The 20,390-nt window shown below is 52.5% G+C and overlaps 2 protein-coding genes across 2 annotated transcripts; one reads left to right on the forward strand and one right to left on the reverse strand.

The window, feature by feature from the left end:
* Positions 1–254: 254 nt before the first annotated feature.
* On the forward strand, positions 255–1,184 carry LOC309684368 (olfactory receptor 14I1-like; the record flags this gene model as incomplete). The annotated part of the gene is made up of 1 exon (XM_082500292.1): positions 255–1,184. One exon carries the CDS (start codon positions 255–257, stop codon positions 1,182–1,184), a length of 930 nt encoding a protein of 309 aa, XP_082356418.1.
* Positions 1,185–10,717: 9,533 nt separating this feature from the next.
* LOC309684369 (olfactory receptor 14A16-like) lies at positions 10,718–11,653 on the reverse strand (the record flags this gene model as incomplete). Its single annotated transcript, XM_082500293.1, has 1 exon — positions 10,718–11,653. The coding sequence occupies one exon, from the start codon at positions 11,651–11,653 to the stop codon at positions 10,718–10,720; it is 936 nt and encodes a 311-aa protein (XP_082356419.1).
* Positions 11,654–20,390: the final 8,737 nt, after the last annotated feature.

The following is a 20,390-nucleotide window of genomic DNA, read 5'->3' on the forward strand; positions in this document are numbered from 1 at the left end:
CTCCTGCCGCCACCCTCCCTATGAACTCCCTGCTGCAGAGCAGGGCTGACCCCTCGGCAGCCAGTGGGCAGCGCCCTGCTCCTCACGGCACAGGCAGCCAACGCCAACCAGAGCTCCAGCCATGGACGTGAGGAAGGGAGTGTATGCAGCCGGGACTGAGCCCACCGAAAATGGCTTTGATTTTGCTTACAGAAGTCTGCATTGACTTACTCTGTTTCCCTCCTTGAACAGGTCGCCCTGCCCAGAGGCAGCAAATGTCCAACAGCAGCTCCATCACCCACTTCCTCCTCCTGACATTCTCAGACACTCGGGAGCTGCAGCTCTTGACCTTCGGGCTCTTCCTGGGCATCTACCTGGCTGCCCTCCTGGGAAACGGCCTCATCATCACCGCCATCGCCTGTGACAACCGCCTCCACACCCCCATGTACTTCTTCCTCCTCAGCCTCTCTGTTCTTGACCTGGGCTCCATCTCTACCACTCTCCCCAAAGCCATGGCTAATTCCCTCTGGGACACCAGGGACATTTCCTATGCAGGATGTGCTGCACAGGTCTTTTTTTTTTCCTTCTTGTTTGGTGCAGATTTTTCTCTTCTCACCATCATGGCCTATGACCGCTACATTGCCATCTGCCATCCCCTGCACTACGGGACCCTCCTGGGCAGCAGAGCTTGTGTCCGCATGGCAGCAGCTGCCTGGGGCAGTGGGTTTCTCAATTCTCTCCTGCACACAGCCAATACATTTTCACTGCCCCTCTGCCAGGGCAATGCCCTGCACCAGTTCTTCTGTGAAATCCCCCACATCCTCAAGCTCTCCTGCTCACACTCCTACATCAGGGAAGTTGGGCTGATTGTGGTTAGTGCCTGTTTAGCCTTTGGGTGTTTTGTTTTCATTGTGGTGTCCTATGTGCAGATCCTGAGGGTGGTGCTGAGGATCCCCTCACAGCAGGGACGGCACAAAGCCTTTTCCACATGCTTCCCTCACCTGGCTGTGGTCTCCCTCTTTATCAGCACTGGAGTGTTTGCCCACCTGAAGCCCCCCTCCATCTCCTCCCCATGTCTGGATGTGGTTGTGGCAGTGTTGTACTCGGTGGTGCCTCCAGCAGTGAACCCTTTCATCTACAGCATGAGGAACCAGGAGCTCAAGGATGCCCTGTGGAAACTGGCCCAATGGACACTGTTTCACTGACAATAACCTGCCGCCCCTTCTCCGCACATTGCCAAAGGCTTATCTTAGGCTGTGAGTCTGCTTTTTTCTCTTGTGATAATCCTGCTTATAGACGTTTTTCTGAGTTTACGCTGCTTGTTTTGAGGCTTGATCCTACTGTGCCTGACCCTTGCACAGATAACAGCTCTTTAATAAAAGGGCACCTCCCAAGTGCCGTGCCTGAAGGATGGGCTGTTCCTCCAAAGTACCTTCCAAGAACATATTCAAGGAATCAATATTTTAATGAGTCTCTTCTTGTGTTTTCAATGTTTCTGGAGGTAAGCTCACGGTACTATTGGGTTCCACTGCACCAAATATTCTGGATTTAAAAGCACTCTTCTTGGTGCCCAGTGGAAGGGGAGATGGTCCATGAGCTCCCATTATCTCCTCAGTCTTCTTCATGTATGACAGGACTGATGGCATATACCGAATGTTCTGGTAATGCATTTTTTAGGGGGAGGAGAGGCGGGATTAGGGACTCGACACGTGCCCTTGCGCTGGAACAGATGGAGACTCTGAAGGTGAAACACCCTCAAAGGTAAAGTCCACCAATATAAAGCACTGAATCAATGTGTCCACGCACAAGGACGCTGCAGTGCTGAGGGAGTCAGCAGGGACTCATCAGGCACAGGGAGGGGAGAGTGGAAGACACAGGAGGTGCCTGAGGGAACCCCAGGGCCAGGACTGCTGTGCTGTCCTGGGGCGTGGGGCTGACTGGGGAGAGAAGGGGGCAAATTCAGTCAGGGCTGGGGATCACGTACAACATGAATTCCAGAGAAGCAGAGAGTGACCAGCCTCTTTTTCCTCGTTCCCTCAGCGCCAGCACGAGCCCCGGGGCTGATGGGCAGGCTGACCTCCTTGTCTGCCCCCCAGGAGCTGCTGCGCCCTTGGGAGGAGCTGGGGCTGTGCGGTGAGTGCCCAGAGCTCTGCATCAGCCTGCGGCGGGCAGTGCTGTGGGGCCAGTCCAGACTGGGCTGCTGGGCTTGGCTGTCCTGGGGAGAGGGCTGGGGAGGTGGGCAGAGCTGGGCAGGGGCTGGGGAGCTATCAGGGTGGCTGAAGTTCCCTCTGAGGACCAGGGCTTGTGAATGTGAGCCTACTCCAATCTGTCTATAGAGGACCTTATCCACTTGGTCTTCTTGGTACCCCCATGTACTTCTCCCTCCTCAACCTCTCTGTTCTTGACCTGGGCTCCATCTCCACAACTCTCCCCAAAATCATGGCCAATTCCCTCTGGGACACCAGGGTCATCTCTTATGCAGGACGTGCTACACGGGCCTTGCTGTTTTTCTTTTTCATTTCAGCAGAGTTTTCTCTTCTCACCATCATGGCCTATGACCGCTACATTGCCATCTGCCAACCTCTGCACTACGGGACCCTCCTGGGCAGCAGAGCTTGTGTCCACATGGCAGCAGCTGTCTGGGGCAGTGTTTTTCCCTATGCTGTGCTGCACACGGCCAATACATTTTCACTCCCCCTCTGCCAGGGCAATGCCCTGCACCAGTTCTTCTGTGAAATCCCCCACATCCTCAAGCTCTCCTGCTCACATTCAGACTACCTCAGGGAAGTTGGGCTTCTGGTGCTTAGTGTCTTACTAGCATTCGGGGCTTTTGCTTTCATTCTCTTTTCCTATGTGCAGATCTTGAGGGCTGTGCTGAGGATCCCCTCGGAGTAGGAATGGCACAAAGCCTTTTCCACGGGCCTCCCTCACCTGGTTGTGATCTCCCTGTTTATCATCACTGCCATGTTTGCCTACCTGAAGCCCCCCTCCATTTCCTCTCCATCTCTGGACCTGTTGGTGTCATTTCTGTACTCAGTGGTGACTCCAGCAGTGAACCCTCTCATTTACAGCATGAGGAACCAGGAACTCAGGGATGCCCTGTGGAAACTGATGACTGGTATCTTGTCAGAAGCAGCACTGAACTGCCCATCTTCTAACATATCGCACATGATGTAACTCATTGCAGGCCCAGATTGTCTTTAGTACTTTTTTTCCTTTCATTTATTTGTTTTTTAGCTTTTCTGGGTTTTGTTAATGCTGTCAATAAAAGTGAAGAATCATCCTTTATCCTATTGCTATGTCAGGATCCGTCTGTGTTGTGGGAGCCACAGACTTCGCGTAGATAAGAAGCTCTTCTCTCTTTGTTTTTAAAAAAATGAAGGACCCTGCACTGACTTGTTTGTCTGACATCCTTTCTCCGAGAACTTCTCTGGAGCTGCAGGGGCCACGTCTGTGTGCTGAGGTGAAGGGGGCAGGAGCCACCCGAGCTGGGTCTGCCTCCCAGCCTGACCAGCATGGCCCTGGGCACCACAGCCCCCGGCTCTGCAGAGCCGCACCACCAGCTCGGGGGCTGTGGGACGCCTGGGGAGGGGTGCAGGAACGGCTGGCCAGGCCAGCACGGATGAGCTCTCTCAGGAAAAGGCTCTGAGGGGAGATGGGCTGTGGTAGGAGAAGAGCAGGGCACCGTGTGTGTGCAGGGCAGCCATGGAAAGAGGAACCCTTTGCTCTGGTGGGACAGCTCACGGCAGGCTGCCCTGTCCCTGGGGCCAAAGGACCTTCCTGAGGGTGCCCTGGGCCAATTCTCTCATGCCATCCTGGGAAGGACGTTTGGCACGGGGGGCTGCAAGCTGCCTGGGGTGGTTATCTCCTCAGCATGAAGGCTGGGTGGACCATTGCCAATGAGGCTGCTCTTCTGGTCTGTGCTGGGAGAGAGCAGGAGGTGTCCAGATTCAGGGAGGGTGTGGGCTGGCGGGGCTGGCAAGTGCCCCAGAGAGGAAAAACCTCAGGGAAGAGCTGAAGTGGGGGAGTGTGCAGGGTGGGGGCACATAGCAGTGTCCTGGCACAGCCGGGCTCCTGCGAGAGACATGAGGGACCAGCAGAGCAGGGTCTGGGCTGTGCCTGTGCTCACTGGACACCCCGGGAAAGTTGTCCCAGCGCCATCATCACAGAATCGCACTATCATGGAATTTCCTATATTGGAGAAGACCTGTAAGATCTAATCATAGTCTAATCATTAACCTAACACAGACAAGCCCACCACTAAACCATGTCCCTCAGCACAATAACTACATGACCCTTAAACACCTGCAGGGATGGGGACTCCACCACTGCCCTGGGTAACGCATTCCAATGCCTGATGACCCTTTCAGTAAAGAAATTCTTCCTAATACCCAGTCAAAACTTCCCTTGGCGCAACTTGAAGCCATTTCCTCTTGTTCTAACACCCGTTACCTGACAGAACACGTCGACCCCCACCTCTCTGCCACCTCCTTTCAGATATGTTTAGAGAGCGATAAGGTCTCCAATCAGCCTCTTTTTCTCCAGGCTAAACCACCGCAGTTCCCTCAGCCGCTCCTCATAAGACATGTTCTCCAGACCCCTCACCCATTTCGTTGCCCTTCTCTGGACACGCTCCAGCGCCTCAACGTCCTTTTTGTGGTGAGGGGGCCGAAAGTGAACACAGTACTCAAGATGCGGCCTCCCCAGTGCCCAATACAGGGGGAAAATCTCCTCCCTGGTCCTACTGGCTACACTAGTCCTGATACAGGCCACGATGCCAGTGGGCTTCTTGGCCACCTGGGCACACTGCTGGCTCATGTTCAGCTGCTATACCAACAACAGAGGTCCCTCTCTGTGAGCAGCTTTCCAGACACTGATCCCCAAGCCTGTAGCATTGGCGGGGGTTGTTGTGGCCAAAGTGTGAGACGCAGCACTTGGCCTCATTGAAACTCCTACAGTCTGCCTTGGTCCATGGGTCCAGTCTGTCCGAATCCCTCTGCAGAGCCTCCCTACCCTCAGGCAGATCAACACTCCCACCCAGCTTGGTGTCATCCGCAAACTGACTGAGGGTGCGCTCCATCCCCTCATCCCGATCATTGATAAAGACGTTAAACAGGACTGGCCCCAGCACTGAGCCCTGGGGGACTCCACTCCTGACCGCCCGCCAACTGCAATTAACTCCGTTTACCACCACTCTCTGGGCATGGCCTTCCAGACAGTTTTTTACCCAGCAAAGCGTGTGCCCATCCGAGCCATGAGCAGCCAGTTTCTCCAGGAGAATGCTGTGGGAAACAGTGTCAAAGGCTTTACTAAAGTCCAGATAGACAACATCCACAGTCTTTCCCTCATCCACTGAGCGCGTGACCACGTTGTAGAAGGAGATCAGGTTAGTCAAGCAGGACCTGCCTTTCATAAATGCCTTTGATAATGTGGCACTGAGTTCCACCTGTCTGTATCAGATTTTATCCCACAGCGAAGGACCGCAAAACTAGAAAGGGCTACTGCAATTGTGCCAAGAGAATTAGAAAAAGCCATTAATGAGGGCAGGCAGTATGACAGCCTTAGAGGAAGAAATCAAATTATTATCAAAAATGGTAATATAGAATGGCTTAGCTCTAGAGCACCTTTTAGAAGTACAGGACAGAGTAGGTGCGTTCTTGAATAAGAGCTGCTGGGGTTTTTATGTCAGTCAAGACCAGAAAAACAAAACTGAGAGAAACAAGAGAAAGACTCATTTAAAAATATTACACGAAATAGGGAAGGGATCTCCCCTAAATCTCTTTGGGTGGCTAACCTCTTGGCTCCCAGACTTAGGAACAGGACTGTGAACTGAAAGGATTTGGGTGGTTGTATTCACTCTCTTGTTTTGCTTTCTAATTAGATGGGTGTGTTTACAGTGTAATATTACCTTATGAACTTGACTTACGACTTAAATAATGAAGAGTATAGTGTGACCCTGACGGTGAAAGGAAAAGGAGGGACTGTTAGGAAAATCTCATTCCAGAACTATTGTAACAATTACTTTTTAGAGTACGAAACTGTATGAACTTTCTTAAGATATACAGCGTTTCTATTGTGTACTGCATAGCCATGGTTCAGTCAGCATGACTACAGGACCCAGCTCATTGTCGGGAGGAGAAGACAGCCCCCAGCCTGAAGAAGAAAGGATACTCCAGCACTGCGCGGATGACGCCAGCCTCCCAGCCCCTCTGACACCCCTGTGAAACCCTCCCCTCATCTGGCATCAGAGATAAGGAACTGCAGCAAGACCGACTCCAGGGACGTCTCCATTAGGAGAGCAGCAGGTGGATGATGATGCCACAGCATGAGAGTTGCTTTGCCAAACAGCAGCCTGCGTGTGCGTGTTACGTAGCGATCACTCAAATTGTGTTGTACCTGAATGCTCTAAAGGTATAAGAACCATGTGTGAAACTGCATTTGGGGTGTCCCAATTTGACTGGGACCACTCGTGCTCGTGAACAGAGAATCACTCATGTAATTCCATACTTTGTGTCCCAATCTCTCTCCTGGGACAGCATGGGCAGTTGGAAAGTTTTCATGATGTTATCCTCGAAGGCTGAGAATTGTCCCCAGAGGTGGCCCAGAAGGCACTTGACTGCTTTTATGGTGCTGTCCTCCCAGGCAATGATCGTTCAGGAAGGACTCTGACTGAAACCATGACTCGAATAGGACTGCCTCAAGAACATGAGAGCGATGTGCCATCCTCCCCTATGCAAGATGGTCCCCCTTTCGAGCCCAGTCGAAAGGAACGGGTGGTTTGCAAACTCTTTTGGGCAAGGATTTCCGATGCTTGTGCAATGCCTCACACAACTGTGGCCTGGGCACTCATAGACAACACATACCTGATCATTTCCATAGTGTCAGTGTCAGTGTGTGTGCCTTCGGAAACCATGCGCGTGCTAACAAGCAATGGGATTTGGGTGAGTGGCGTGTATGTACAGTGAATATGAACTACAAATTTATACCCTTGTGAAGGCAGGATTTCAAAAGTTTCAAGCAAAGTCCTTACTGTCGAAAATGCTGAGTTTATTTTTTCTAAGCTAAGAATAACCTAGACTTTCTTTGTTTTAAATAAATGCCCTCTGTCCCCCCTTCCACTCTTCCTTGCCCAGCAAGACTGCAACCTGCTGCCTCCTGTTCTGTGGGTCGTGAGCCATCCATTGCAGAACAGCCTTAAACACGGCCTCTTCTTTCCCACGGAGCTGCTCCTTCTGCATGACACACAGGAGGTCTTTGACGGAATGCTGCAGAAACTCTCTCGACACCCTGGTCACCCCCTCCAAGTGATGGGGGATGAAAGCATGGGCGTCTTCTCGCAGGTCAATAATAAAGTCAATAATAAAGGCAGTAGTAATACTCGGTGAATCTCCAGATGCCAACGCAGTTCTCCAAGCACAGCTGGGACTTTAAGAACTCGCAGCACAGTCTGACGATGCCCATGACGTTGAACTGGTCGGCTGCTATCAGCAAACGTTCAACATTGTCGGCCGTGACCGGTACTGTGCCGGTGTAGGCGTACTTGGTAATGAGCTGCATCATTTCAGGTGAAGTGCCGGGGATTTTATAGACATTGTTCCCGGCATTGCTCCAGCGGGTGGAAAACAAAGCCCTGAAAAAAGCAAAGCAGTGCTGGGGGAAAAAGCATCTTTGCTGCATTAAACCCGGACCCTATTATCCCCTGTGCCTCCTTCCTGGGGCACCAATTTGGGCACACACAGTAGCCACGCTGGGAGGCCGTGGGGCTTATTAATTCATGTGTTACGAGCCGGTTGTTTTAACAAGGAGTCACCGCCTCCGGCTGTGCACAGAGAGCCACAGGGCCAGTGCCCTCCTTGCTTCAACAAGACCACCAGAGAATGGCGCTGTGTGGGGAAGGAACACCTCCCGCCCCACGGCAGACAAGCCCGGCTGGCCACGCTCCAGCCCTGCACCGCATCGGGGGGTTCGTCAGACACCGCTTCCAGTGCTGCTGTGAGATCTTGGGTTGGGGATGAATTCCGGTGTCCAGGGAGGCACCAGGACTATGGGGAAGTGCTGGAAAAGAGGTTCAGTGCCGAGGGAAGCGCTGGAGAGACACTAAGGCAGCGTGACACAGCCTGGGAAATGCTGTGTGTCCCCATCCCCTCTTGTTCCAAGCACTGACCTGAAGCATTGACTGCAGCTACAGAGGATGTTCTTGTGAGCACTGAACTCAATGCCACCCATCACAGAGTCTCTCCTCCAGGCAAAGCTCACTGAAGGCGGTGCAAAGCACAGCACTCCTCTTCCTCTCCCTGGGTGAGGATGAGTGTCGCTGGGAGCCAAGCTATCGCCCACGTCACAGCCTGTGGCAGTGGAAAGTGCTTCTCCTGGAGGTGCTACAGCGCTTTGTCTGTGCCCTCCCTCCAATATCGTCTCCCAACCCCTGCCTGTCTGGTGGCTCTGGAATGTGCCCCAAAGTGAAATCACAGGCGCAGGGGTGACCTGGGACCGGCTGTGAGCCCCCGTGCAGCTGGTGCTTTACCTCTATATTGATTCATGGGTGGTGGCAAATGCTCTGTGGGAGTGGTTACAGCAGTGGGAGCAGAGCAACTGGCAGTGCAGAGGTAGACCCATCTGGGCTGCTGAACTGTGGCAAGACATTGCTGCCCGGATAGAGAATCTGGTTGTGAAAGTACATCATGTAGATGACCACGTACCCAAGGGTCAGGCCACTGAGGAACATCAAAACAACCAGCAGGTGGATCAGGCTGCTAAGATTGAAGTGGCTCAGGTGGACATGGACTGGCAACGTAAGGGTGAACTATTCATAGCTTGGTGGGCCCATGACGCCTCAAGCCATCAAGGAAGAGATGCGACATATAGATGGGCTCGTGACCAGGGGGTGGACTTGATCACGTTCACTATTGCACAGGTTATCCACGAATGTGAAAGGTGTGCTGCATTTAAGCAAGCCAAGCGGTTAAAGCTTCTTTGATATGGAGGACGTTGGCTGAAATATCAATACGGGGAGGCCTGGCAGATTGGTTCTATCACACTCCCTCAAACCCGCCAAGACAAGCACCACGTGCTCACAATGGTGGAAGCAAACACCGGATGGCTGGAAACACACCCTCTGCCCCATGCCACCGCCCTGAACAACTATCCTGGGCCTTGAAAAGCAAGTCTGATGGCGACATGGCACCCCAGAGAGATTTGAGTCAGACAGTGGGACTCATTTCCAAAACAGCCTCATAGACACCTGGGCCAAAGAGCATGGCATTGGGCGGGTGTATCACATCCCCTACCATGCACGAGCCTCTGGGAAAATGAAACAATACAACGGACTGCTATAAACTACACTGAGAGCCATGGGTGGTGGGACCTTCAAAAGTCGGGATACACATTTGGCAAAGGCCACCTGGTTAGGTAACATTTGAGGATTTGAATATGTTCAGGAAGACAGTCTGGGATATTCCTGACACAAGCAAAGGCAAAATTATCTGTTGGATTTCTTTATTTTAAAGGCCCTGAGTGCACTTGGTGGGTGATGCGGGAGGATGGGGATGATCAATGTGTTCCTCAAGGGGATTTGATTTTGGTGAGAATGGCCAATGAATCAAATGATATGATATTTATTGCTAAATTACCACTATATGCTCTACCTATGGTATTACAGTGAGAGTGACCTAAATTAATGAAGAATGAACTTTGATGAAACTGAGCAAAGTGCAGAAGTGATGGAACCAGAAGTGGCTGCAGCAACTGGCACCCGGGAATTGTCTTGAGATCGACATCTTCAACCCACAGATGATGGGCATGGGCCATGCCGGCTACACCAGCTGTGAGCTCCAGATGCAGCACGCAACAAGTCAACACCACACATCACGTCTCCTGCCGGGAAAGACAGTTACAAGAGACGGAGCCCAAAGTCATGGACTAAATGAACTCAAGGGACATTTCAGTGGGATGGCCCATGGACTAAGGGAATGATATCTGTGTGCATATATACATATATGAAAGACAGGAAAATGGTGGTGATTTATGGAAAAGTGTAAGACCTGGGCATGAGGTAGATGGTATAGAATAAGGGGCGGACGCTGTCCTGGTTTTGCCTGGGATAGAGTTAATATCCTTCCTGGTAGCTGCTCTGTTTTGGATTGACTTTGAGAATAACATTGCTAACACATATTGTTTTAGTTGTTGCTGAGTGATGCTTATATTGTCACGGACTTTTTCAACTTCCTGTGGAAGGTGGGGGGCCACAGACAAAACATGCTGGCCAAAGGAATATTCCATCCCATAGATGTCATGCTCAGTATATAAATGGGAGTTAGCAGAGGGGCAGGGATCGGTGATCACATCTCCGGACAGGCTGGGTAGTTAATCATTGGGAAGTGTCAGCAATTTGTGTTGCATCACTATATTTTATTATTATTATTATTAGTAGTAGTAGTAGTAATAATATCTTTTCTGTTACTGTTCTTTTAAACAATATTTATCTCAGCCCATGTCTTTTATTTCTGTTTCTCCCTTTTCTCCCTATTTTACCTGGGACATCCCATTTCATTTAAGAGCTGTTATCTGACCAGCTACATCTGACTCAGTGTTGTGCAAGGGTCAGACCCAGTAGGATCAAGCCTCAAAAAAAGTAGTATAAACCCAGAAAAATATCAATAAGCAGGATTATCACAAGAGAAAAATTCAGGCTCGTGGTCTAAGATCAACTCTGGGCAATGTGCGGAGAAGGGGCGGCAGGTTATTGTCGGTGAAACAGCGTCCATTGGGCCTGTTTCCACAGGGCATCCTTGAGCTCCTGGTTCCTCATGCTGTAGATGAAGGGGTTCACTGCTGGAGGCACCACCGAGTACAACACTGCCACCACCAGGTCGAGAGATGGGGAGGAGATGGAGGGGGGCTTCAGATGTGCAAACACTCCAGTGGTGATAAAGAGGGAGACCACGGCCAGGTGAGGGAGGCATGTGGAAAAAGCTTTGTGCCGTCCCTGCTCAGAGGGCATCCTCAGCACCGCCCTCAGGATCTGCACATAGGACAGCAGAATGAAAACAAAACACACAAATGCTAAACAGGCACTAACCACAATCAGCCCAACTTCCCTGAGGTAGGAGTGTGAGCAGGAGAGCTTGAGGATGTGGGGGACTTCACAGAAGAACTGGTCCACGGCATTGCCCTGGCAGAGGGACAGTGAAAATGTATTGGCCGTGTGCAGGAAAGAATTGAGAAACCCACTGCCCCAGGCAGCTGCTGCCATGTGGACACAAGCTCTGCTGCCCAGGAGGGTCCCGTAGTGCAGGGGATGGCAGATGGCAACGTAGCGGTCATAGGCCATGATGGTGAGGAGAGAATACTCAGCTGAAGTAAAAATGAGAAAGAAAAAGAGCTGGACAGCACATCCTGCATAGGAGATGGCCCTGGTGTTCCAGAGGGAGTTTGCCATGGCTTTGGGTAGAGTGGTGGAGATGGAGCCCAGGTCAAGAACAGAGAGGTTGAGGAGGAAGAAGTACATGGGGGTGTGGAGGCGGTGGTCGCAGGTGATGGCGGTGATGATGAGGCCGTTTCCCAGGAGGGCAGCCAGGTAGATGCCCAGGAAGAGCCCGAAGGTCAAGAGCTGCAGCTCCCGTGTGTCTGCGAATGCCAGGAGGAGGAAGTGGGTGATGGAGCTGCTGTTGGACATTTGCTGCCTCTGGGCAGGGGGACCTGTCCAAGGAGGAAAAGGCAGTGACAAACTGGGAGAGACTTCTCTGAGGAAATCCCAATGCCATTCCTCACAGAAATCCCCCTCCCACAGCTGAATGAGGAATGACCCAGCTCATTCCCAACCCCACAAACTCAGTGACACTCTCCCTTATCGGGTAAAATACTGCCTCGACACCAACTTTCCATGAGGGCACCTCTGGGGCACGAGTCAGAGGCAGAGTCAGAGGCAGAAGAGAAGCTGACCCGCACCCCCTCCCAAACTCCTTAGATGCAGAGTTCAACAGAGGGGTGGGGAAACAAGGAGAAACACGTATGTTCTCTGAAAAAATGAAGCGAGGAGAGGGAGTCAGGCAGGCGTGCAGTGAAGCCTTCTCCTCAGTGACAGTGTCTCCAGACAGCGACACTGCAGGGCACTTGCTTTTATGTTGTGCATCACTTGTAGGACACACTCACTTCTCCTGGACTGGAGGTGCAGCTGCTGAGAAGGCATCTCGGGCTCTGGACCCTGTGGCTGTGGGGCGGGCGGGAGAGGAGAGCAGAGGCTTGCTGCCGAGAAGTTGTCTGAAGTTCAGGGGGTGGCCGGTGGTGCCAGGATCCCCCCTGCCTGGGCACTTCTGGCAGCAGCTCCCTCTCTGTCCCTGCCTGTGTCTGGGCTGCCAGGAGCTGCCCCTGCCTGGAGCTGCTTCTCTGCCAACGGGTCTCCTCCCTGCCAGTGCCCCAGAGCCCATCCCACCCGCTGTGTGCTCAGCTCTGCCCTGCAGACCCCTCCTGGCAGCACAGCGCTGTCCGGGGGCATCTCTGGGTGTGTGGGGGCTCAGGAGGGGTTCAGGGAAGTGCTGTTGAGAACGGGGGTCTCTGTGCCTTCTCCACAAAGGAGAAATCCTTTCCCACCTCCCACTGCCCACCCAACAGCCGAGAGGAGAAATCCCACAGCACAGACTTGTTCCCTTTCAGGGGAAAGGTGCCTCGATGTCCTTCTTCAAAACGGGCCCTCTGCAAATGTCCTGGGGGTGATGGGGATCTGGAGCAGCCCTGACCCACACAGGTCCATCTCAGCAACAGAAGGCATCTGCCTTGCTGGCAGTCACTCCTTCCACCCACTGCTTCTCCCCACAGAAGCTCCGTGGGAGCTCCCCGGGCAGGCGCAGAGCTGACCCTAGCAGAGTCCCTGCCCCGGCACACAGCCCCTGGGGTGTAAGGACCCTGCTGGCAAGGACAGCCCTGGCCACCCCTGCCTGCACACCCCTACGCACACCTCCACAACCATCCCCAGCAGAAGGCAGCCCTCGGGCCCTGTCCCTCTCACCGGGCAGCAGGGAAGCCCTGCTCTGGAGCACATCCTCCTCCTCTACAGCACAGAAACTGAGAGAGTCCTCCTGACAGAGCCCAGCAGCTCTCAGATGGACCAGCTTGAGGAGATCCCTCCAGGAACTGGAGCTGCATTGCCCGGCACCCCGAGACTTACCACGCAGAGGGCGGTGAAGATTTCTGCCCCATTGAGCTCTCAGCACCCCCCACTCCCAACTGCCTTTAAGCTCTCTCTGCCTCGCAAGTCTCCTCTCGCTGCCTGCAGGCAGTGCCCCCAGCCCTGCTCCTGGGCAGAGCTGTCTCTCTGCAGCGCTGCCCGCTTGCCAGGAGCTCCCTCCGGCCCAGCAGCCCGGCCCAGCTCAGCAGCAGAGGACCAGCCCACGGTGGCACTCTCTCTGTCCCCTCTGGGCTCCCTGGAGGTGTCCCTGGGGCTCCAGGGGAACCTACTGGTAAACAGCCTGAAGGAGTCCCTCGTGTTCCCACCCTTAGATGTGGAGAGAGACTTATTTCTAGCTGTTGCAAATTTAAGTCTAAGAGTAACTGTTTTGTTTTAGTATTAGACATGACAGCAGGATAATGCCAGGGAGCAATCTCCTTTTCTTCTTTGGAGGGAAGGGATTCAGCTGAGTCAATGGAGGCTTCTCAGCCTGGGTTTGTAGTCCCTGGGGCTACAAGAGCTCCATCCCATGCCCACCACAAACCCCCAGCAGGTGGCATTCCTCTGGCCTCACTTCACATGGGCACAAGAGCAGCTCCTGCATGAGAGCTCCTGGTCTCAGCTCACTTGTGAATGAGTGGAGAGGGAGGGCAGGAGGAAGATGTTCGGACACAGACACCTGGGGACATCTGTGGTGCCAGAGGTGACCAAGAGGCATGTTGGGAACTGCAAGCTCTATTGGAGCAGTTCAGAGAGACAGGGCAGCATCTGGGGGCATCTTGGTGGAGGCTGGGGGGAAATCCCTTTGGCCAACTTCAATGACAGAAGGTGTCCACGTGGAGGACAAGTGCCCCTGTAACTCTTCCTTCTGCCCAGGGCAGCCCATAGAGGGATTCAGCTGACCAAATGGAGTCGTGCGGCACAGGCAGAGTTAAGTTTCTCTCTTCTCCATCAGTTGTCTTTTCCACATGTCCCTGGAGTAGAATGGCAGGTGTCTCACGTGCATCCCTTCATTGCCTGACCTAATTCAGGGCAGCTGAACCTCAATTTAGTTTACAAATTCAGGGCTGTAGTGGTAGGGGAGGTGCCAGGGCTCTCCAGCACAACTGCATGTGCCTGACAGGGACAGCCGAGTCCTGTACAGGAACCCCGTCCCCATCCAGCCTGGCTGTGTGACAGCCATCACCCAGAGCATCTCAGACAGAGTGGGTGCCTTTGGGCCACTGACTGAATCCCACCCCTGCACTGGCACAAGCTCTGTCCCTTTCTCTCTCCAGAGAAACTGGGCAGCGCCTGAACAGCAAGCACATCACACCAGGGTCTCCTCTCATGCTCCTTCACTCTCAAACTATGCTGGTTCTTCTCTCCTGAATTGTTTAGCCATCCCCTTGATGATAGAATCATGGATCAGGCCAATGATTTTCACAGTGGGCCTGAATCACAGCATGTTCACACCAAGGACATTTTCAACACCATCTTGTTCTTCCTCAGACCAGCTTCATCTCCACCACAGAGTTTGCTCCCTTTGTGTGCACCTCAGTTCCTCTTCACACTGCCCTTTGCCATCCACTCCAGCATGTCTCTGCTCTGAAGCAAATCCTTTGTGCAACTGAGGTCTTGGGGCCTTGGAAGCAGGTCTTGTGAGTCTGCTCTCAGCCCAAGTGTGCCACAGCTCAGGTGCCGCAGCCCAGCCATGCCCCAAGGTCTTCAGCCTGGGCACAGAGAGGAGGGGCTGGAGCTGTGTGTGCCATCTCTTCATTCCACTTGGAGGGAAGAAGAGCTGAGGGGTGTTTGGACATCTCCCATGACTGGGGTGCTGTGATGGGTGGGTGCAGGATGATCAGGAGGCCAGAAATTTTGAGAGAGGCTTGCCCTCAGGGTGAAGGACCTGCTTAGATTTGTGGAGCTCCTCTAGGTGATAAATAAACTGGGTGAACCAGTAAGGGTCAGAAAAGAGACTGGTAAGGGTTACATTGTGGTGGGAGACAACAAACCTATTTACATCACCCTGTCAACTTTAATTGCCCTGGCATTCACTGGAAGGGGACCACAACTGCATGCAAACTGTCCTGGAGGCTTCTCGAGAATATTGGTCAAGACACAGCTGAGGACCCCAGTCTTTATAGCACAGCTGCCAGATCGGCCAACAATGGTAATGCTCATCTGCATCTGTTAATTTCCATGAAGGTAGAGCTGGACATGGACGTCTAAAGAATGTCAGTTTTGGCTATCATGTCCATGAAATAGTGGGGCCTGTCCCCCCAGAGGGAAGGAGAATAGAAGAATGTAGATGCTAGACCTCAGAGGAGCAGCCTTTGGCCTCATCTTGTGACTTTTAGTCGGGGAGCACATGTGAGCAGCACAGAAGGGCAGCAGAGCTCAGTATACCTCATCTGCAAGGACAGCATGTGTCAAGTATGAGAGTGTAGTCATACCAATAGTCAGAAAAAAACAAGCCCAGCTGTCAGGAGAGGAGCTTGGGGAAACAGAAAATTCATGGGGAAGCTCTATAGAGAAAATGAAGCATGTGAGATGAGGAGGCATGTGTTAAAACAAAGGAAGAATTCAGAAATACGGTTGGTTTTAGAAAAGCCACAGGTCCTATAGAGCTGACACTTGCACGGAAGTTCAAGGGCATAAGGATAAGCTGTTACTACTCCAGGAACTTTGAAAGAAGAATTGAACATCGTGTGTGACCACTGCCGAATTCGCTAAGAGCATGTGTAGATCCAAGTTTTTCTCTGTTCTCTTCTCTCCTCCTTCTTCACCAGCAAGGCCTCCCAGTTCCATGTGCCTAAGAGGCAAAACCCCATGCAAAACCCAGCAGTGGATGGAGATCAAGTCTGGGGATACTTAGCTAAGGTCAACCCTTAGTAGTCCATTGGACCAGATGGGATGAATCTAAAGATGTTGGGAGAGCAGCCCAATGTCACAAGAGGGCTGCTGTGATACATTTTGGAAGGTCATCATGACTGAAGAATCCACATGCATTGTCGGGAAATCACAGGCATTGGCATAGCCCCAGAAAACCCCAGTGCTGGCAGGAAGGAAGCAGGCACAGGAGTAGGAGTGTGTAGCTGTGGTGGGGACGGCCAAGGACCTTGGTGGGGCTTTGACACCCAAACAGAACTGAGAGCCTTGTCTGCTCAGCTATGGCTTCTGTCTCTTCCACTGTGTGCCACGAGAGGACACCAGATTCTGACAGCTCCAGTGCATTTTTTCTCCTCACCTGCCCTCCACAGAGCCTGGGACGTGCGCTACTGCTGATCTGCACCTGGTGTTACACATTCCCACATTGCATTGCCCCCACAAAGTGACCAGAGTATTTTAAGAGGCCAAGGATACCCCTTCCCAGGGGCTGGGGCTCTGGGCTTGACCATTCTGCTTGGTAAAGCACATCAAGGGTTTTCACAGGGGTCTTCACATTTAAATTTCCTCCTGTACCAAGTGCCTTCGACTTCCTGCTTTACCAGTCCCCAGAGACAGGTGCTTTGCCTGCTCATTCCCTCCATGGTCTCTTCAGTGAGGGACGTCAGCAGGGCCTGCCAACACCCTCAGAAACCTCCAGGTTTGCTGCTTCTCCAGAAGCTTGGTCAGCCTTTCAGGAGCTGCAGTTCAGGAACTCGGCACCAGAGGGCTCATTCCCACAAAAAAAACCACCCGAAGGAACCAAGTTGGGGCATAATTTTCCTTTAGTCTTCAGGTCTGATGTGGCTCATTAAAGAGATTTTGGGAGTGCAGTCAAAGTGAAAAGATGTCAAAGCAGAGAGACAAAGGGAATAACATGTTTGATTTTAACTAGCCCCTTTGGCATTAATGCCAATGCGTTTGGCTTAGAGGAATGACTTCAAGTAGAGTCGGCACCATCCAGAGCCATATGGATGGACTGGCACAGACCCCGCACCATCCCTTGCAGGAGGCACCCCCCCTCTCCTAGGCTGAGGCATGCATTCAAGATGCAAACCTCTGCAGTGCCCACTTGTCACAGGCCTCCTGGCAGAGGCTGACTCATTCCCCATGACCCTCCAAGCCTGCATCAGCTCATTGGGCTTTTGCTCCCCAGCACTGCAACGCTCCAGCCCATGGCAGCTTTGGCTTTGACACCCTCCCTCCATGCTGGGCCAAGGCTTCTCAGTTCCTCCTTGGCAGCTGCCCCCTGCTTCCACCTCCTGCCTGCTGCCTTTTGGCCCTGGCGCTCACTCACTTTACACCAGCAGCCTCCTCAGAGGGATGTTTCTCTTCATGGCTATTCAGAGAGATCCTTCCTGCCCTTGGAGGATGCTGTCCTGTAAGGCCTATGAGATTCCCTGAGCTCCTTCACCCTTCAGAGCTGCTTCCCAGGGCACCGCTTGTATCAGTCTCCCACACACGTCAAAGTCGTCTTCTCTGGAGCCCGCCCATCTGTGCTCTGCTGCTGGCCTTCCTCACTCCTCTTTGGCACCTGGGACACCACTATTTCCTGGTCACGACAGCCAGGGCTGACACTGTTGATCACATCCTGACCAGCTCTTCCATGTTGGCCAGTACCTGGGCTAGGTGAGCACCACCCTTCCTGGCCCACCTGGCAGCTGTGTTAAGAAGTCATCCCAAGATCCTCCAGACTGTTGGCACCCTGTTGCTTTGCCTGGCCACTGAATGCCAGGATACTTACGGTTCTTCATGGGAACCTGCTCATGAACCTGGAGGCTTCTCTGGGTAGATGTCAGAAGAGTTTCAAAGGTCCCTTATGGAGGCTGAGTGCCTTTCTTGCTGGGATCATCACAGACCAGCACCTCCTGGTGAAAAAAAACACCCTTGGATGCAAACTCTCTGGTCCTACGCACTGGTAAGTGTGTAGTTGGCTCATGTGAACCCTGGCTTGTTCCCCATCCACTGCTGGTTGTTCTCCTCTGGAATCCTGCCTCAAAGCACAAAGGCCTGGGAGACCTTGCTGGTGGTAACAGAGGAAAAGAGGACATCAAGTGTCTCAGATCTATCTACACCTACTCCTACTAAATTCAGCAGTGCTGCTACATTATCCCTTGGGCTTCTTTAACTGTTCCAGAAGTAGCAAAAGCTCATCTTGGTGCCCTGGAATTCCTTTTGAGTTTCAATTCAGTTTTGATATGGACCATTGCTGCGCCTGGACAGTGCTCTCCTTTAGGGCAAGATGTATCCAGGCACACTGTTCAAGTTATTGGTCTTTTCATTGACTGTATCACCAAGGGAGTGAGTGAAGATGCCTGTGCGATGTGCTTCATGGCCATGCAACGCGTGTCACTGTGGGATAGAGAGGGGTCAGACCTTGCCTCTGAATAGACCTGGTGACTGATGCCTCTGACTGATGCCTCTGAATGATGGCATCACACAACAGAACAGACACCAAATAGCACTCTCTGCGATGCTGTCTGGGGCATCTGTGATGCATCCACCCTGAATGGGAACTGTTTTCTCGTAGGTCCCGTGTGGTCCATGCCAGCCTTGGCATCTCATGTAGCTCTCTGGGCCTAGGTTTGAACATGAAATTGAGTAGCTGCCCCAAATTCTGTCAGGCAATGTGGGGCTGAACAGGGGAACAATGCCATTATTGTCACTGCAGATCTCTATGATTAGAGAGAGAACACAGAAAAGAATATAGGAGTTCTCTATCATAGGTTCTATGATTCTGTGGTTCTGTGAAAGGGCGGTCGATTGGAAGCTTGCTGAACACCTGGGGTCAGAAGGTTGTGTCCAGAGATACGCAATCCATCTAGAGGTCATTTACTACGTCTGTACGTGGGGAGTCGACACTGGGACCAACACTCTTTAACAACTAGGTTAATGGCCTGGATGGTGGGGCAGAGTTCACCCTCAGCGGGTTGCAGATGATATGAAACTGAGAGGAGCTGCTGCTACACAAGATGGTTGTGCTGCCCTGCTGAGGGACCTCAGCAGGCTGGAGAAAGGAGCAGAGGGGAACTTCACCGAGTTCAACAAGGGGAAATGCCCAGGCAGCAGTAACACCATTCAGCAGTACATGTTGTAGAATCATAGAATCATAGAATTGCTGAGGTTGGAAGGGACCTTTAAGGTCATCAAGTCCAACCATTAACCTACCCTGACAAAAAACACTTCAAAACCATGTCCCTAAGTACCAAATCTGCCCTTTTTATAAACACCTCCAGGGATGGTGAATCCACCACCTCCCTGGGCAGCCTATTCCAATTATAAAAACCCGTTCAGTGAAAAAGTGTTTCCTAATATTCAATCTACACCTCCCCTGACATAACTTGAACCCATTTCCTCTGGTCCTATCACTTGTCACCAGGGAGAAGAGGTCAGCCCCCACCTCTCTACAACCTCCTTTCAGGTAGTTGTAGAGGGTGATAAGGTCTCCCCTCAGCCTCCTCTTCTCCAGGCTAAACAACCCCAGTTCCCTCAGTCGTTCCTCATAAGATTTGTCCTCCAGACCCCTTACCAGTTTCGTTGCCCTTCTCTGGACACGTTCCAACACCTCAATGTCCTTCTTGTAGTGAGAGGCCCAAAACTGAACGCAGTACTCGAGTTGGGGTCTCACTGGGCCGAGTACAGGGGGATGATCATTGCCTCAGTCCTGCTCGCCACACTAGTCCTGATACAGGCCAGGATGCTGTTGGCCTTCTTGGCCACCTGGGCACACTGCCGGCTCACATTCAGCCGGCTGTCCACCCGGGTCTTTTTCTGCCGGGCAGCTTTCCAGACACACCGCCCCCATCCTGTAGTGCTGCAGGGGGTTGTTGTGACCCAAGTGCAGGACCCGGCACTTGGACTTGTTGAACCTCACACCATTGGCCTCGGCCCATTAGTCCAGCCTGTCCAGATCCCTCTGCAGAGCCAACCTACCCTCAAGCAGATCAGCACGCCCACCTAGTTTAATGTCATCTGCGAACTTACTGAGGGTGCATTCGATCCCCTCATCCAGACCATTGATAAAGATATTAAAGAGAACCGGCCCCAGCACCAAGCCCTGGGATACAACACTTGTGACCGGACACCAACTGGATTGAACTCCATTCACCACCACTCTCTGGGCACGGCCATCCAGATGGTTTTTTACCCAGCGAAGAGTACACCTGGTCCAGGCCATGAGCAGCCAGTTTCTCCAGGAGAATGCTGTGGAAAACGGTGTCAAAAGCTTTGCTACAATCCAGGTAGATTACATCCACAGCTTTTCCCTCATCCACTAAGTGGGTCACCTTGTCATAGAAGGAGATGAGGTTTGTCAGGCATGACCTGCCTTTCACAAACCCAT

Source organism: Vanellus vanellus (assembly GCF_965231255.1).
Source record: "Vanellus vanellus genome assembly, contig: HAP1_SCAFFOLD_53, whole genome shotgun sequence".
Lineage (NCBI taxonomy): Eukaryota > Metazoa > Chordata > Aves > Charadriiformes > Charadriidae > Vanellus > Vanellus vanellus.